This window comes from Eschrichtius robustus, chromosome 5, assembly GCF_028021215.1.
Source record: "Eschrichtius robustus isolate mEscRob2 chromosome 5, mEscRob2.pri, whole genome shotgun sequence".
Taxonomy (NCBI): domain Eukaryota; kingdom Metazoa; phylum Chordata; class Mammalia; order Artiodactyla; family Eschrichtiidae; genus Eschrichtius; species Eschrichtius robustus.
In genome coordinates this window covers 18,969,379-18,986,642 of record NC_090828.1, presented here as the reverse complement: position 1 = coordinate 18,986,642, position 17,264 = coordinate 18,969,379, and the positions used below count along the sequence as shown (strand labels likewise).

Here is a 17,264-nt window from a genome sequence, read left to right as displayed (position 1 = left end):
TTGAAATGCTATCTAGGAAGCTGCTCATGACTTACTGTGGGCTCTTTTTCAGGCACTGGGAGGGATGGTGCTGAGGAGACCGGCTCTTCTGGCTGATTCAGAAGTTGGCTATCAGTTTCTTGTGAGGAGGCACTGCTTGAGGTCTGGGGATCTCCTGAAATCCGAAAGATCAAGGGAAGATAGTGATGACTGCCTTCTTCTTACCAGAAAGGCATTAGCATTTACCAAGCATTCTGATAAAGGCCAGGCTTTGGTACTAATATGTAAACAGACACAAATCCACTTCCAACTAACTTCTGGAAAGCGCTGTTTCTATGATGAAGATTCTCCAGGCCCACTTTAACCACGTAAGACAAGAGTTTCCCTGACCCAAAACAGCTCACTGTTCTTCTACATATTACCTGTCATGTCTCAGGTAGGGAGATTAATTTTTTTCCTGGTTCTCTCACTAATTCTCCTAAGCATGTAGACCAGTCCTAATAAAGCTTTCTGCAGTGATGGAAATGTTCTGTATCTGAGCTGTCCAACCTGGTAGCCACTGGACACATGTAGCTATTGAGCACCTGAAATGTGCAAATGAGGGGATGAATTTTTCATTTTATTTAATTTTTATTTATTTAAATTTAAATAGTCACTATTGGCTAGAGCTACCATACTGAACAGCACAAACCTAGACCCTAACTCTAACCCCAGGGAGACCAAGTACCTCTAGAGCTACTCACCAGTGCCTTGAAGCTTCTGTCCCACTTGGATCTCTTGTCTGGTGACTGCCATATACAGACTCTGTAGATTTGTGACAAAGGGTTTTCCATCACCAACACTGCATGCCTCTGGTAGTTTCTACAGGGGAGAGGAGATGCTATCATTGGTGACATGGTATTGCTAGAGAAAAGAAACTTGATATCCCACTGGCAGAACTGGCATCAACCCTAAAAGAATTTATATACAGAACTTAGATCCAATATAGGACATCCATATCCAAACCTGTTAGGACCAATATAAAGACCTCTTGGGAGGTCTTCTCCTCTGAAAGGCAACTCCAAACAAATATCTTTATTTCCTTCAATGCTTATGTCTATTACGTTTCCCCATGAATACCTCATAGGTTTGTAGGTTCTTTTGTCCAAAAGGATGACCTCTTAGAGGACTGTTTTACGAAATCATCTTCCCTAAGTTGTCCCTGAGTTGTACAGATTACTATTTTAATTAAATTCATTCCTAAACTTCTATACTGGAGAGAGAAAAAGGATGAAATCCAGGAAAGGGGAAAGAGAGCAAAATGGGAATGACAGACTGAGAGACAAGAATAAATTATGGAGCTATGACGTTCAGTCAAAGGAGATGGGAGAAACAAAGTTTTCAGAGCTTTGGAGGCTTGCCTGCCATTTTATGTTCCTCATGCAATCCCATTGTGCTTTACTATAATCCATGAACTCACAATGGGGGTGATATTTCCCCCCAAGTGGGGAGAAAATTTGCTCTTGGGGGATGAAAAAAATCTTACTCATTTAAAGTATAAAGCACAGATACACAAATAGTACATAAACAGAATTTTGGTTTATCTATGGTATTAAAATTTCCTGAGGGGGGATGATTAGGGAAAAATGTCTTAAAAGGTTCCTCAGGGAGGTGATAATGAAAAAAAATTGAGAAACACTGCTACAATCACATTATATTTATCTATTTCCTTCATTATGGAATGAACTGTGGATTTATATCCACAGCAAAATGTTTTGCCTAGTTCAGGTTTCATACACTTGGCTGAACTGAGTTTAAGTAATGGCTGAAGACTTAAGAAAGTGCAATAAAAATGAGATGAAAGAGTATGGTGTCCAGTGGACCTAAACCTGGCTGTACTTCAGAATCTTGGAAAGGGCCCAGAACCACTTCGTCTGTCCCTATGCATGCAAATCGCCATGGCTCCCAGCCAAGTTAGCAGGTTCTCCAAGGGAAGCCATGCCAGCAGCTCACATGGGAACAAGCCCAAGAATCCTGGATTGGCCCACATCTCATGTCAAGGGCACTCTCTCTGTGCTATAAGGGCATTCATTTCTGAAAACCCACTGTGGGAGAAGGATGGAAGAGAGAAAGTGGGAGAAGCAGTGAAGTAGTTGCTGAACCATGGTCAAGATTATACAGCTCTTTCCCTGAGCATGGTGGTAGCTGAAAAACTTATTGATCCCCGGGAAATGTAACATAGATTTCTACTCCAGCCCTACTCACATAAAGACTGCATCAGTCTTGGACTTTCACTGGAAACCACAGACAATCAGTCAGGAGTCTTGAGTGCAGACGTTGCTTCCAGCAGTAATCTCACTAGGAGTATAACAGCCCTCTTCAGCAGCATTCCCTGAGGAATGAACTGAAACAGGCCACGGACCTCTATCTCACCTCACTCTCCTTCCTAAGTTCAGCTCTCCAACCCCCAAGCCACCTCCTCCAGCAGAAGGTCCTCTACTCTATGGCCAGAGAGCCCTGACAGCAGAGAAGCAAATGGCTGTTCTCCGTCCTCACATCTCATGTCTCTGGGATCTCCCTTCATACTGCTCAGGAAGTGTGGCCTCTCTTAGGGTCACCCACACACGGTTTGGTAGGCACTGCACTGTCTGTACAAACAGGCCAGGCAGAATCTAGGCAGTCCAGGGTCATCTCCTCCTGCCCTTTCTATGGAAATAAACAGACTCATAAAATTTCCAGGGTGACCTTTAGCCAGTTCATATACTTAGTCTCAAAATGAAGTGCCAGAAATGAAAGGCCACTGGAGCTACTGCTGTCCTGGACCTAAGTCCAAATCCAGAAGCTGTATCTTAGCCCTTCCTCCATCCTTCCCCTTCTCGGGGAGATCTGGTCCTGCAGCTGCTACCAAAGGTCATCCCACCCGATTGTCTATTCTCAGAAAAGTACTAGGAAGAGAATATTGGTACATTTCCTGCATATTTACTATGCGCTAGACACTGCTCTAAGTATTTAAAGGTATCAACCCATTCTGTCTTACTCACTGCTATTTCCCTGGCACCTAGAACAACCTGGCCCACAGGGGATGCTCAATAACTATGTATGAATGAAGGACTATGGTAGGCATTAGTATGACCCCATCTTGCTGAGGCAGTTACAGCTAGTAAGTGGTGGAACAAGATCAGAATCCAGACCATGTGGCTTCAGGGCCTTCGCATATAGCAACTACCCTATTTACTTCTCTGAAGCATAGAATTTTAGTCTAAAGGGCAATACAGGCTTCCCCAGGATTACAGCCCTTAATTCCTTGCATCACAGATCATCTGCATATATTCCCATCCAGCTCAGAAACAAGCTCCCTCAGGGGACAAGAAAAACACAAGCAGATATAAAGGAGGCAACTGGTCCTACCTGGAACTCTCAGAGGGCTGAAGGGCCATACCCTTAATCCTGTTCTAGCTGTTCCCCATCATCACTGATTCCTTGGGCATCATTCTCAGAATATGCTAGGGAAGACAGGTGGTGAGGCCTGAGCCTCGGAAGGAGAAATATTAGTTCCCTGTGCAGGACAATGGTAGGGGTGAGCTGGGGCGGGCAGCAGAGATCAAAGGGAGAAGCTGGAGTCAGGACTAAGAAAAGCAAATAGCAGTGCCCCCTGCTATAAGTACACCTGAGCCAGGAGCAAGGTGTACCAGCCACAAGCGGGTCACTGCCCAGAATGGGGAGGGGAAGAAGAGCCAGGTCAGTCTACTGTATAACATGTTCATCTGATTAACCCAGAATCAATTCTACTCGGCAGAAAGGTTACTGAGATTCTACCATGTGCCAGGTACTACAGGACTGGGGGAGGGGAAGTGGATGCACCAGTCCTTCCCTCCTCAGAACAGGACAGAGTTAGTATAAAGATAAATAAGTCAGGGCTTCCCTGGTGGTGCAGTGGTTAAGAATCCGCCTGCCAATGCAGGGGACACTGGTTTGAGCCCTGGTCTGGGAAGATCCCACATGCCACAGAGCAACTAAGCCCATGCGCCACAACTAACTAAGCCTGTGCTCTAGAGCCCGCAAGCCACAAGTACTGAAGCCCGTGCACCTAGAGCCCGTGCTCTGCAACAAGAGAAGCCACCACAATGAGAAGCCCGCACACCGCAATGACGAGTAGCCCCAGCTCGCCACAACTAGAGAAAGCCTGCACGCAGTAATGAAGGCCCAATGCAGCCAAAAATAAATAAATAAAAATTAAAAAAAAAAAAAAGATAAATAAGTCAGAGGCCCTGTCTCAAAGAGTTTACAGTCACACATGGGACAGAGGCAGATGCAGGTATCCCCCGCTTTTTGAAAATTTGCTTGATGCCACTTTGCTTTTAGGAAAAGCCTACATTAGTACCTGTTTTTGCTAACTGGAAGAAATCCAAAAAAGATTTTCTCTTTTATGAAAAAAGGTAATTGCGCCTTCACTTTACCCCATTTCAGCTTATGAAATGGTTCATAGGAGTGCTCTACTTTCAGATAGAAGGAGGAACCTGTATGTGTGTGTGTGTGTTTTTCAGGCATTATGCTATAACAGAGTTATAAACAAAGGGTAATAAGAACCCAGAGAAGAAGGAAGGGACAAAGTCTCACTGAGAGTCCTGCAAAACACTTCAGAGGTGGTGACATTGAATTAAGCCTTTGCAAGGTTAGACTTTGAATGTGGTGGAAGTATTTGAAGCACAAAGGTGTGAAAAGACAGGACAGGTGGACAGATCTCATGGGAAATAAGACTGGAAGGCTAAATTCATATCCACGAGATGGCACAGGACTTTGTTTTCTGAATTAAGGATATGCCCATGGGAATCCCTTTTGTTTCACAAAGTGGCTTTCTCTGCTATACAACTACTTGCCAAGGCTTCCTTGGCATCAAACTATTACTGATACAACATTGAGGAGTCAGAAGTTTCCTCAAGGTTTCCCTTTCTAGGCTTTCTGCTACATTTAGAACCTCTTCAGTACTTACTGCTGGTACTGTGACCCTTTAAGAGCCACAAGAGCTACGTCCCTCTCCTGTCTCCAGTAGCTCTGTTACTCTCTCACTTCCAGTCCACTAGGACTTTGGCCCCTGCTATACGGCCACATCAGAAGCGTTAGGAAAACCAAAGTTATAGAAACCATAAAGGGCATTTTATTTCCCCTTCTTGTCCCTATGGCAGCCCATGTTGGTTGCTAGGCCCCAAACTCCCCTCCTTTAACCATAATTCCCATCTTCACTGAGTCTAAAACTCACTCCCAGTGGTCTGGAAATTCTAAGACCCCCTCCTACCCCATGATCCCAACAGGATCTGTTGGAGCAATCCCAACTGCCATTTTCAACTAGAAATAAAAGGTCTGATCCTACCCTCACTCCCCACCCCCATCTCATCCCTCCTTTCCTCTGAGGCTGCTTCAGAAAAGAAACCTTTAGAATCCTGGGTAAGGAAAGGCTGGACCCCGATATACTGCTTACCCTACTCAGTATGGACCCACAGGTGAAGTATACAGGTTTAAAAGACAGAAGAGAAGGGAGAAATGAGCAAACTGGAGCCCCCAGCACTAGCCCTGAGTAGGTCTTTGGTTCTGGCACCAGCCCCAGAAGCTGGCACAGCCCCAAGGCCCTGACACTGACCATCACAATATCATAACCGCCAGGGCAGGGCCCCCAACACGTGATTTCCCAAGGGTAAGAATCCTCTCCTCCCTCTTGCAATGTGGTAAACTGCTGTACTGGATACAAACTTCCCTCCCCAGGGGGCCCAAGTCAGGTTAGGAAATCATGGTAATCTTCATCATTAGCTCCTCTTTTCGGTAAGAGCATACTGGAAAACGCTTCTAAGGTCTCAGATTACCAAAGGTTTACCAAAATAAATAGGGAGGAACAAGAAAACTGGTTTGGGAAGAGGACGCCAAGGAGAAAGACTCTTCAGAATAGAATTCCACCCCCCCACACACCATCCATTCATTCGGCAAATATTTACTGATTACCTACAGTGTTCACGATGATGTGGGTGCTGGGGATACAGTATATTGAACAAAAGAGATAAAAATTCCCTGCCCTCCTGAAGTTTACATTCTAGAGAGGGGAGATCAACAACAAACATAGTTAATTAAGCCATACTCTCTATCAGATGGTGTTAGCACCACAGAGAAAAATAAATCAGCACAGGTTGATTATGGGATGGGGCAGGAATGTGTTGCAATTTTAAATAGAGGTCAAAGAAGGCCTCACTGAGAGATGACACTTTAAAAAGACCTAAAGGAAAGTAACAGGACGATCCACTGGCTATCTAGATCAAGTGACCAGACTCCCAGTTTGCCTGGGTCAGTCCCAGTTTGTGCTTGTTGTCGTTTATTAGTAGAGCTCCTTTTCTCTCTTATGTGTCCCAATTTGTATGACAAATTAGATGGTCACCCTATATCAGAGGAAGAGCATGGCAGGTATGTGGATATGTGTCTGTGTGTTTATTTGAAATCGTGAGATAATGTAGCATATGATCTTTTATTCTGTAAGATGGGAAGCCACTGGAGTTTATAAAGAGAAGAGTGAAATGATCTGATACACATTTTAAAAAGATCACTTTGAATGTAGAAAGACAAGTGGGCAGATCTGTTAGGAGGCTGCTACAATAACCAAGTGAGAGAGGATAGTAGCTTGGGCCTGGGTGGCAACAGTGGAGGTGGTGAGAAGTGATCAGATTCTGGATATATTTGAAGGTATGGCTGATAGGATTCATTGATGGATTGGATATAGAACGTGAGAGGAATCAAGGATAACTCTACTCCAGGGCATAAGGCAGATGTTACAGAGGGTGATCCAGAAACCTAAAATAAAATCAGAGATAACCTGAAATGGCTCCTGGGTCGACAACACAGACTCAACCTGGGTAGTAAAACAGGGAGACTCAGTGGGAAAGGTGAACCCAATGCCCAAGAGAAGTATCAAAAAGTTAAAAAAGAGGAAGCCATAAGTGGCTCTCACTCAAAGAGGAAGAAGCAAAACTGTCTAGGAATTAGGGGGGAAAAAGTCTCAGAAAAAAAGATAAGTAGAAACAAGCTTTAAGTTCTGGCTTTAGAGTCACAAAGACTCAGATCTGTACCTAAGGTCTTCTATTTGCTAGCTGTGACACTTTGGGCAATTTACTGTATTTAATCAATGTCCTATTTTAAGAGAAAAAAAGAGATGGAGGGTTGGGTAGATATGGGGGGTGGGGAGGGAGGACTGAGACAAACAATATCTACATCATAGAGTTCATGAGGGGATTAAACAAGCGAGTAGAGTAAGTACCCAAGAAATCTCTGTCTCCTCCCTCTGCAAGACAAAGGAGGCTCAAGAAATGCCCTAATGAGCTCTAGTACTTAGAGAAACCACGGTCTCACCCAATTGTTAACCTTTCCCCACTTCGTGCCAAAGCATATGATCTAAAGATTCAGTGACTACTCAAAGCCCAGGTCAGGGAGGTACAGTCACAGAAACCCAGCTAGTAACCTGTGGGTAGTTCACTGTCCACCATGGCCACACGAGCCCAATCCTCAGTCTCCAGTAAGGACCAAGGTCCTGGCTTTAAACTCTGGCTTTGCCAGTTAGCAGCTATGTTACTAACTTCTTTTAGCCTCTGTCCCCTCACCAGAACAATGAGGAGACCAATACCTACTTTTATGAGACTGATAGAAGGATTATATGAGGTAATACATGTAAAGGTTGCCTGCTCCATATAAATTATGTCTCCTGACCTCCTCTCAAATGCTCTTGTTGCCTCTCAAATATCTCCTTTACTCTCCCAATGTGCAGGACCTACCCAAGAAGCCAAGGTTTCACCTTCATTCTCCTCACCCTCTTTTTTTGGGAGGTGGTGGGTATAACAGTGGAGAGTAAAGCTTCCTATTCCAGAAGCACACAAAGCACAAACAGCTTACTCCCTGAAAAACTTTAGCTAAAGTCCAACAATGATTCCACCAGGAACCCTTTCTCACCGCCGTTTCCTGCTCCCCAGTGAGGCCTGGGCTCCCCAGTGAGGCCTGGGCAAGAGGCTCTGCTATGGTGTTTCCATCGTAAAGTAATATACACTCAGTAAAGGCTATTTGGAAAGTAGAAAAACGTGACGTGCAGATATGTCATTCAAACAGTCAGTCATATGTTTTTGATGGGATTAATCTCACAGCTTCTTCAGAGTTTGAGAGGGAAAAAAAAAAACGTTAATAGGACAGAGAAAAGAGACGTGGTGGTGATGTCCAGGTTTTCAAAACACAACCAGTTCACTCTCCCTTCGCCTCCCTTGAAATTTTTCCACAGCAGCTCACTTGGATGAGGTGTTTCAGGCAAGATCTAAGCCCAAGGGGTCCCTCTGTGTTGTCCCTCACAGAATACGCCTCTGAATTCCCTCAGTTCACTGATCACAAACCTTGGTGATTTGGGAGAGACCCGGCGCTCTAAGGATACGAGGCACGCTGCCCTTGAGATCGTAGGCGAAGTCGACGAGACAGCTGACCTGCTCCTGTGTTTGGTCTGGTTTGGCTTTGTTGGGTCTGTGTCACACAAGGCCCACCCTGGCCATTGTGCCCTGCCGCGGCTGACCTCACCATGCTCTCCCATCGGCCTCCGGTTCCTGAGCACCCACCCACTCGGCACTGGGCTCTACTAGGGAAAAAGCACAAACAGATCTGAACTTAATCTTGTGTTTGAGACCTTGCAAATTAATTACAGTCTACCTCAGCCCTCCCCACTTTTAAAACTAGGTGGGAGAATGGATGCATGCATACACTCACCTATCCAAGCATGCATACGTGCAATCCAGTTAAATCATTACATCGCTTTCTTTGTGGTCTGCCCTTCAAAATGGGATAATTTTGCTGCCTCACTCTCCCTCACAGTGCTGGAAATGCAACCGAGATAAAATAGGTGCAGAGTTCAAAAGAGTTTGAGATAAAGTCCAGATTTTTCTGGTTCTGCTTGAGGCCTAGGTAGCTCCCTGAAGTGCACAGTCAGAAGAGAAGGGAGATGGGAAGAAAGACTATAAAGAGAGGTCCAAACAGAAGGCTTGAATAATGTTAGTAAGATGAACATTTTGGAATGCTTTCAATGTACTAGGTACTAGGCTAAGCATTTTAATCCATTATCTCAATTAATCTCCACAGTAAGCCTACCAGGTAGGCACTAAAATCATTCTCATTTTATACAGGGGAAAACAAAGGCTCAGAGAGGTTATGAAACTTGACTAGGGCCACAGCTAGAAAGTTGCAGAATGGGGCAGCAGAAGGCCCAGGAGGCTGAACTCCAGAACATACACTTGAACCACTTCACTGTATCTCCTCATAAAATCACCCACTGAGACAGCCATTTCTCCCTCCCATCCCCCAGCTCCCACTCCCCAGAAGGAGGTTGGTCCCTGTTCTGAGACCTAGTGGTACTAGAATGTAGCTCTCTCACTTTCCTTCTGAAACCTCCAAAGAGCCCAAGAGGCTGATAGAGGGAAAAGACAAAATACCCTCCAGAGAAGGAAGGCCTTACTTAATTAAGTCCTTGACTGTCCTCCAACAGGACTAGAAAATCAGAAAAATGAATCTCTGGTCTGGGGAGGCTCTAGACTCTAAATCTCCTTTTAAAATAAGTACAGCCCCTCAAAGTCATAGCAGGAAGGCCCCTCAGCTCTGCCCCAAAAGAAAAATAATGGTAAAGGGAGTGGAAGTGAAGGTGGGGGCAGGGGCCGCCGCTCTCATAAGAGCCCTTTGTGGTGGCTGCCTCTGAAAGGAGGTTTTGCTAGACAAGGTGGAACTTCTCAAGGTGACAAGCAAATGGTACAGCCTGAGCGGTGACCCTCTGCTCGCTCGTAACCACCCCCTCCCCTCCGGAGGGCCAGAGCCTACACTGTCCCCGAAGCCCCACCCAGCGCCAGCACAAACCGCGGCTTTCTAACTAACAAGCAGCAAAGGGGCTGGGGGGACGCAAGTGGTTTCCTGGGGGGGAAGGAATCCTCAGAGCCCCTCAGAAAGCGCAGTAGCAACTCTCATTCCTTCTTTTTCTACTCCCACCCCTTCTCCAGGAAGAACAAGCAGCTCCTGTCAGCTCTGGCTCAGGGAGGGGGCGCCAACCAGCCCATCGGGGACAACCAGTCTGAAGGATAGTTTAGCCCCTCTCTCAAAGTCAGCCACCTCACCATCCTTTCTCCAAGTGGAAATGAAACAAGGAGGTAAAAACCAAAAAGAAAAGAGCATCAGGTTTAAGAACAAGAAGAAAATCACAACAATACAGCAGGTATCTGACTCTGAAAGCTTGTGATCCCTGCCCTGTGCCATGAGCACTACACAGGAGCACATATTTCATTTTTTCCCTGTATCAGTGGAGAAGAGAGGACAGTCAACTGGGTCTGTAGGGCACAGAGGTGATTTAGAGGACCCGGTAGTATTATCTGTAGGACCTCTACCACCAAAGGGATTCTCTTTCACTCCCCATTACACGCTTGACAGCTGGGAACACAGCCCACGGCGGCTGTGATCTCACGGGCTCCTCGCCCCCGCCCTTCCTGTCCTCTCCACCCCACAGAATCTTCCTCTATATGGCGATGCACCGCCTCCCCATAACACACACACACACACACACACACACACACACACGCTCATGATAAGGGCCTGATCTTTATGACCTTAGGTAGGCAAAGATTTCTTAACAGGACATAAATCATAAAGGAAAAGATTGATAAGTTGGACTATATCAAAGTTAGGAACTTCTGTTCATCAAAAGATACAAATAAGAGAGCAAAAAAGCAAGCTATAAAGTGGGAGAAAATATTTGCAATACATATAACCAACAAAGGACTCATTTTCAGAATATTTGAAGAACTCTGAAAAATCAATAAGAAAAAGACAAATAACCCAATAGAAAATTGACAAAAGGCTCGGTCATAGCTAAGTGATCAATAATTACATGAAAATGTACAGAACCTCATTAGTCACTGGGGGAGTTAAAAAGCCACAGTAGGATACCACTACATATTCACTATAATGGCTAAAAAGAAAAGGCAGATAATACAAGTGTTGACAAGGATGTGGTACAACCAGAACTCTCATATACTGCTTGTATGAGTATAAATTGATACAGTTGTTTCGGAAAACCGTTTGGCAGTATCTACAAAATCTAACATATGTATAACTATGAAGCATCCAACACAAATGGGTAAATAAACTGTGGAATAGTCTTACAATAAAATATACAGAAATGAAAATTAACAAAGTACTACTAACATGGATGAATTTCATAAAAATTTTGTTGAGTGAAAGAAGTCAGACACAAAAGAGTACATACCATATAATTCCACTTACATGAAATTCAAAACAGGCAAAATTAATCTATCATATTAAAAGTCAGGACGGTGACCCTTTGGAGGTGGTAGGTACTGAGTACTGGAAAATTTCTAGTTCTTGATCTGGGTGCTGATTACACAGCTATGTTCATTTTGTAATTCTTCAGGCTGTATGCTTATGATAGGGGCCCTTTTCTGTATGCATCTTATACTTTGACTTTAAAAGTTTATTAATAGAAGAAAAACAATTTGGCAGTTCCTCTGAAAGTTAAACATAGAGTTATTATATGATCCATATAGTTATTATATTGCACTCCTAGGTATATACCCAAGAGAATTGAAAACGTATGTTCATACAGAAACTTACACACAAATGTTCATAGCAGTTTTATTCATAATAACCCCAAAGTGGAAAATGACCCAACTGTCTATCAACTGACGAATGAATAAACAAAATGTGGTATATCCCTATAAGGGCCTATTATTCTGCCATAAAAAGGAATAAAGTACTGATACTTGCTTCAATGGATGGACCTTGAAAACAATGCTAAGTGAAAGAAGCCAGACACAAAAGACCATATACTGTATGATCCCATTTGCATGAAATATTCGAGAGGTGAATCTACATAGAGACAGAAAGTAGATTAGTGATTTCCAAGAATGGGGGGAGTGGGGAATGGAAAATGACTGCAAGTGGATATAGAGTTTCTTTTCGGGGGTGATGAAGAGGTTCTGGAATTATATAGTAGTTGTAGTTACACAACTTTATGAATATTGTAAAACCACGGAATTATACACTTTTGCTTTATACTTTTTTGGTAAATGTTATGGTATGTGAATTATATCTCAATTTTTCAAAAAGATTTTTTTAAAAAGATAAAGTCTCTACTCTCCCACACTCCTCTGCCTGTCCTCCACTCTGTTCCCTCTGTCAGGAATAGATTCTCAGGCTCCCAACAGGCCTGGACAACTTTCAAAGGACTTTAACACAGTCAGTGGAGCAGATTCCTGCCTAGTGGCTGAGTAACTGGCGTTAGCACAGAATGGGGACAGAGCACGGCATCTAGGGTCACATGGGCCTAGCTTTGAAAATAAGCCCGCCACTTACATATTCTTTTTATGATCTTGGCTAAGTGTCTATTAATCTCTTTGAGCCTCAATTTTCTCTCTATAAAATGAGTAGAATAATTCTTATCAATGAGGGTTGTTGTGAGGATTGTTAAATGAGATCATGTACGTAACATATTAATTCTGCTCTCTTGGAGTTCCAGGGAACCTCAGCTACCTGAAGGCAACCAGAAGCACTTTAACTTGGCAAAACAGTGTGGGCTCTGGAGTTGAATTGCTTACACTCAGATCCCAAGTCCGTCACTTTATCTTTCTAAGCCTTAGTTTCTCCAGTTATACAATGGGAATAAGAATACTACGAGCATTTTAGAGTAATTCTGAGGATCAAACGAGATAACGCATGTAAAGTGCTTACTACACTGTCTGGCACATAGAAGGCACTCAATAAATATTAACTGTTATTATTAATTCAGCCATTAATCAAAACTGTTGACTATGCCAGATAGTGTGCTGTGTCCTAAGGATAAGATGGAGTTCACTGCCTTCAAGGAGCTCATAGTCTGGTTGGGGAGTCAGACACATAAACAGATAATTGTTCTTATGGCTGGGCACACACTGGAGCCTTTGACTGTCAGTCAGCAACACTAGGTCTAAGGCATTATAAAACCAAGCTGGATACGTAAGGAATGGTGTGGGGTGGGGGCAGCGGTGAACAGACTAACCATGAATCAACAGTAGACCCCTTCTTTTTTCTATAAATAGCCTACAAGAACCTAGATAAATACGCAGGCAGACTTCGACTTCCTCCTCAGTATTGCTACTAACTGGCCAGGGGCTTAAGGGCATCTCCTGTATATCTGTCTCCCCCTACTCTTCAAGTGGCTGGTTCCTTCTCATCTTTCAGATCTCAGATCTCAGTTTAAACGGAATTCTCCTGGTCCCCTTACCATATCATCTAAAGTATTTGTTCTTATAGCACTCTGTTCTTTTTCCTCAAAACAGTCATAATAATTTTCAATTATTTATGTTTACTTGTTTCCTTTCTCTCCCAGTAGACTGTGAGCTCTTAGAGTTCAGGTTCATTCAGCAAATATTTATTGAGTATCTACTACGTGCCAGGCTCTGAAGTATGCGGTGGGAATTCAGTTTGGGGGTATAGACATGGCCACTTCCCTCACGGAGCTTATACTCTATTATTTGTTGCAGAGCTTTGGGATGGAAGTATATCCCAATCCTGGCTGAGGACCTCTTCTGATTAGCCCAGTTAGAGACGAGCCCTTGGCTGCCAATCTCTCACTGAGTCCAAAAAGCAAGGGGCTGGAACTCTTGGGACGTCTTAGTTCTTCCTTTTGCAGTCCCAGATTCCCAGGCTCACAGTCCAGCAGAGTTTAAGTGAGGGCGAACAGCACAACCTCAGAGACATTTCAGCAAGTCCTTTCCTTATAAAGCTATTCATATCAGCATTCTAAAAGCAAGAACAGTCGGTATCGGGCAAGGGATGTACCGTCTGGGATGGGAGGTGGGGATAGGGAGGCCAAAGTCTCCTTTTAAGTCCTGCAGAGGAGGAATAACTCGAGTCCTCAGCACTTTTCAAATTCAGTGCCCTGAGATTGCTGCTTCCCATAGTCTGAGCTTCTCTAGCATTGATCCTCACCATCCCAAGGCTGCTTCCTGCTAAAACTAGCCTGAGCCTAGCTCCATTAGACTTTAGTAAATATATTCAGCGGCAAACTCTCTGGGGATAGGCCAAGAGAACATTGTTTTCCAGGACTGGGAGATAATAAAATTGAAAGGAATATTTAAAAAGCTGCCTCAAATTCTTTGTTAAATGAACAAGAGTGTACATACACACACATACACACAAACACACACAGAAGCAATCCTTTATTGACTGATTGATCAATCAATCAGTGTGACTCTGATCCCCTGGCCCCAACTAATTAGACCAAGGGTGGACACCTGACCCAAGAGAAGTCAATCTCTAGATCAACCAGATTCTCTTCATTGGGTGTGTGACCCAAAGGTCACAGCATGGATGCTTAGCTTTTTGTGTGTGCTATGGACTCCTTTGCAGTCTGGTGAAGCCTGGGGACCCTTTTTAAATGCATAAAATAAAATATGTAAGATTACAAAGGAAATAAATTAATTAAAATGCCATATTCAAATATTTTTAAAATGTGGGGACTTCCCTGGTGGCACAGTGGTTAAGACTCCGTGCTCCCAATGCAGGGGGCCCAGGTTCAATCCCTGGTAAGGGAACTAGATCCCATATGCACGCTGCAACTAAGAGTTCGCAGGCCACAACTAAGGAGCCCACGAGCCGCAACTAAGAGGAGCCTGCCTGCCGCAACTAAGACCCGGTGCGACCAAATAAATAAATATTTTTTAAAAATAAATAAATAAAATAAAATGTGTAACAGAATAATATATGTACTTCTTTATTAACATATTAAATTATAAGATCTAGTAGTGGGTCAAATAACCACCAGAATTTCAAGTAGTGATGAGCGTAAATTATATTTCATGATATCTGTAGCAACTATAAAATGATATGAAAATATCTGTGATTTCTATTGGTGACAAAGTCACAGATACTGCTAATGACATGGTGAATTTTGCTTACATTTGTTTATTTTTTTAATTGAAATATAGTTGATTTATAATATTGTGTTAGTTTCAGGTTACAGCAAAGTGATTCAGTTATATATACATTTTTTCAGATTATTTTCCATTATAGGTTAAGATATTGAATATAGTTCCCTGGGCTATACAGTAAATCCTTGTTGTTTATCTGTTTTTTGTTTTTTGGTGGTTTTTTTCTTTTAATTAAAAAAAAATTTTTTTAACATCTTTATTGGAGTATAATTGCTCCACAATGGTGTGTTACCTTCTGCTTTACAACAAAGTGAATCAGCTATACATACACACACACACCCATATCTCTTCCCTCTTGCATCTCTCTCCCTCCCACCCTCCCCATCCCACCCTGCAAGGTGGTCACAAAGCACCGAGCTGATCTCCCTGTGCTATGCGGCTGCTTCCCACTAGCTATCGGGTTTTACATTTGGTAGTGTATATATGTCCATGCCACTCTCTCACTTCGTCCCGGCTTACCCTTCCCCCTCCCCATGTCCTCAAGTCCATTCTCTAGTAGATCTGCGTCTTTATTCCCGTCCTGCCCCTAGTTTCTGTTTATCTGTTTTATGTATAGTAGTTTGTATCTGTTAATCCCATACTCCTAGTTTATCCCTCCCACCCTCTTTCTCCTTTGATAGCTGTAAGTTTGTTTTCTATGTCTGTGAGTCTATTTCTGCTTTGTATATAGATTCATTTATATTATTTTTTAGATTCTACATATAAGTGATATCATATAATATTTGTCTTTGTCTGACTTACTTCACCTAGTATGATATTCTCTAGGTCCATCCATGTTGCTGCAAATGGCAATATTTCATTTTTTTATGGCTGAGTAATAGTCCATTGTATGTATATGTATATATATATATATATATATATATATATATATATATATATACCACATCTTCTTAAACCAATCATCTGTTGATGGGCACCTGGGTTATTTCCATGTCTTGGCTATTATAAATAGTGCTGCTATGAACACTGGGGTGCTTAAATCTTTTTGAATTACAATTTTCATCTTTTTGGGATACACGCCCAGGAGTGGGATTGCTGGATCATATGGTAGCTCTATTTTTAATTTTTAGGGAATCTCCATACTGTTCTCCATAGTGGTTGTATCAATTTACAATCCCACCAACAGTGTAGGAGGGTTCCCTTTACTTAACACCCTCTCCAGCATTTATTGTTTGTAGACTTTTTGATGACAGCCATTCTGACCTTGTTTATGTTTATAATAGAGGAAATGCTAAATTTGTTACAGGTTAATGAAAATAAAGATGCAATCCCCCCCGCATCCAATTCATGAAACCCTGAATTCTAAGCATGAATTCTCAAGGGACCCATGGATCCCAGGGTGAAAAACTCCTGCTGTAAAGACTCGCATTAGATAATAGTGCTTGCTTACTTAGAAAGGCCATGCAGACCTAGTCAGAGTTAGCAGTAAGGCAAGCCAAAGCCACATGTCAGTCAATAGCTTATAGGAGCAGAAACAAACCTGTCAGTGGGTCTTGAGATGAGCGATCTTGAGATCCCAGAGAAAGACGCTAACTTTCCAGTTCCTGAGAGACATGGTTAGGTGTCCTGAAATTAGACACGGACAGATCTCCTTGTGCCTTTTCAGTAAATTTCCTTTTTACCTAAGCTAATTGAGGGGATTTTCTTCCTTACAATTAATTACTGAAATAATCCTTTAAACAAATGAGCAAACTGAAACATGTTTATAATATACTATGTTTATTTGTGTACATTAACATTCTACTGGATTATGAATTCCTTAAGAGTTCAGAGTATGTATAATCTTAATTCTGTAAAGCCCATAGCTGCTGATGTCCATGAGCTCACTATAGCAGATACTAACAATATCAAATGCGTCTGAGGAGGAGGGAAAGCTGCCTTTCTTCTGCCCATGTGGCTAAACCTGGCAGGCAAACATAGGCAGTTTAGATAGTGAGCTCATAGGAGCCTGACGAAATGGATTAGGATGAAAAATCAAGAAAGAGGTCCTGGTACCATCTGAATCATTGTAGAGCTCTAGGTTTAGGGAGGGCAAGAGCAAGTAAAAATACTACAAAAGACAGTGAAAACCAAATCAAATCAAACATCCAAATGAAAATGCAAAAAATATTTAACACAACACTGCAGTGACTACCAAAGTCCAAGCATGGCAAACCTGTTGAGGGACATGCTCTTCAGACTTGTACCAGTGCCTGGCCCCCCTGAACTCTGAGTTTAAAGAAGGGCACAGATTCCAAGAAATCTGAGGTTCTAAGAAAAAAAAAAAATTCTGGATACAAAGTC

At 42.8% G+C, this 17,264-nt stretch overlaps 1 protein-coding gene across 2 annotated transcripts in view; it reads right to left on the bottom strand.

The window, feature by feature from the left end:
- Nucleotides 1–17,264, bottom strand: part of NHEJ1 (non-homologous end joining factor 1) — an 81,969-nt gene that overhangs the window by 7,968 nt on the left and 56,737 nt on the right. For both annotated transcript variants that reach the window (XM_068544427.1, XM_068544426.1), the window contains exons 6-7: nucleotides 723–840; nucleotides 36–154 (exon numbers count right to left, since the gene is read on the bottom strand). In XM_068544427.1, coding sequence (XP_068400528.1) covers nucleotides 36–154; nucleotides 723–840 — 237 coding nt within the window. The remainder of the gene's footprint in view (nucleotides 1–35; nucleotides 155–722; nucleotides 841–17,264) is intronic.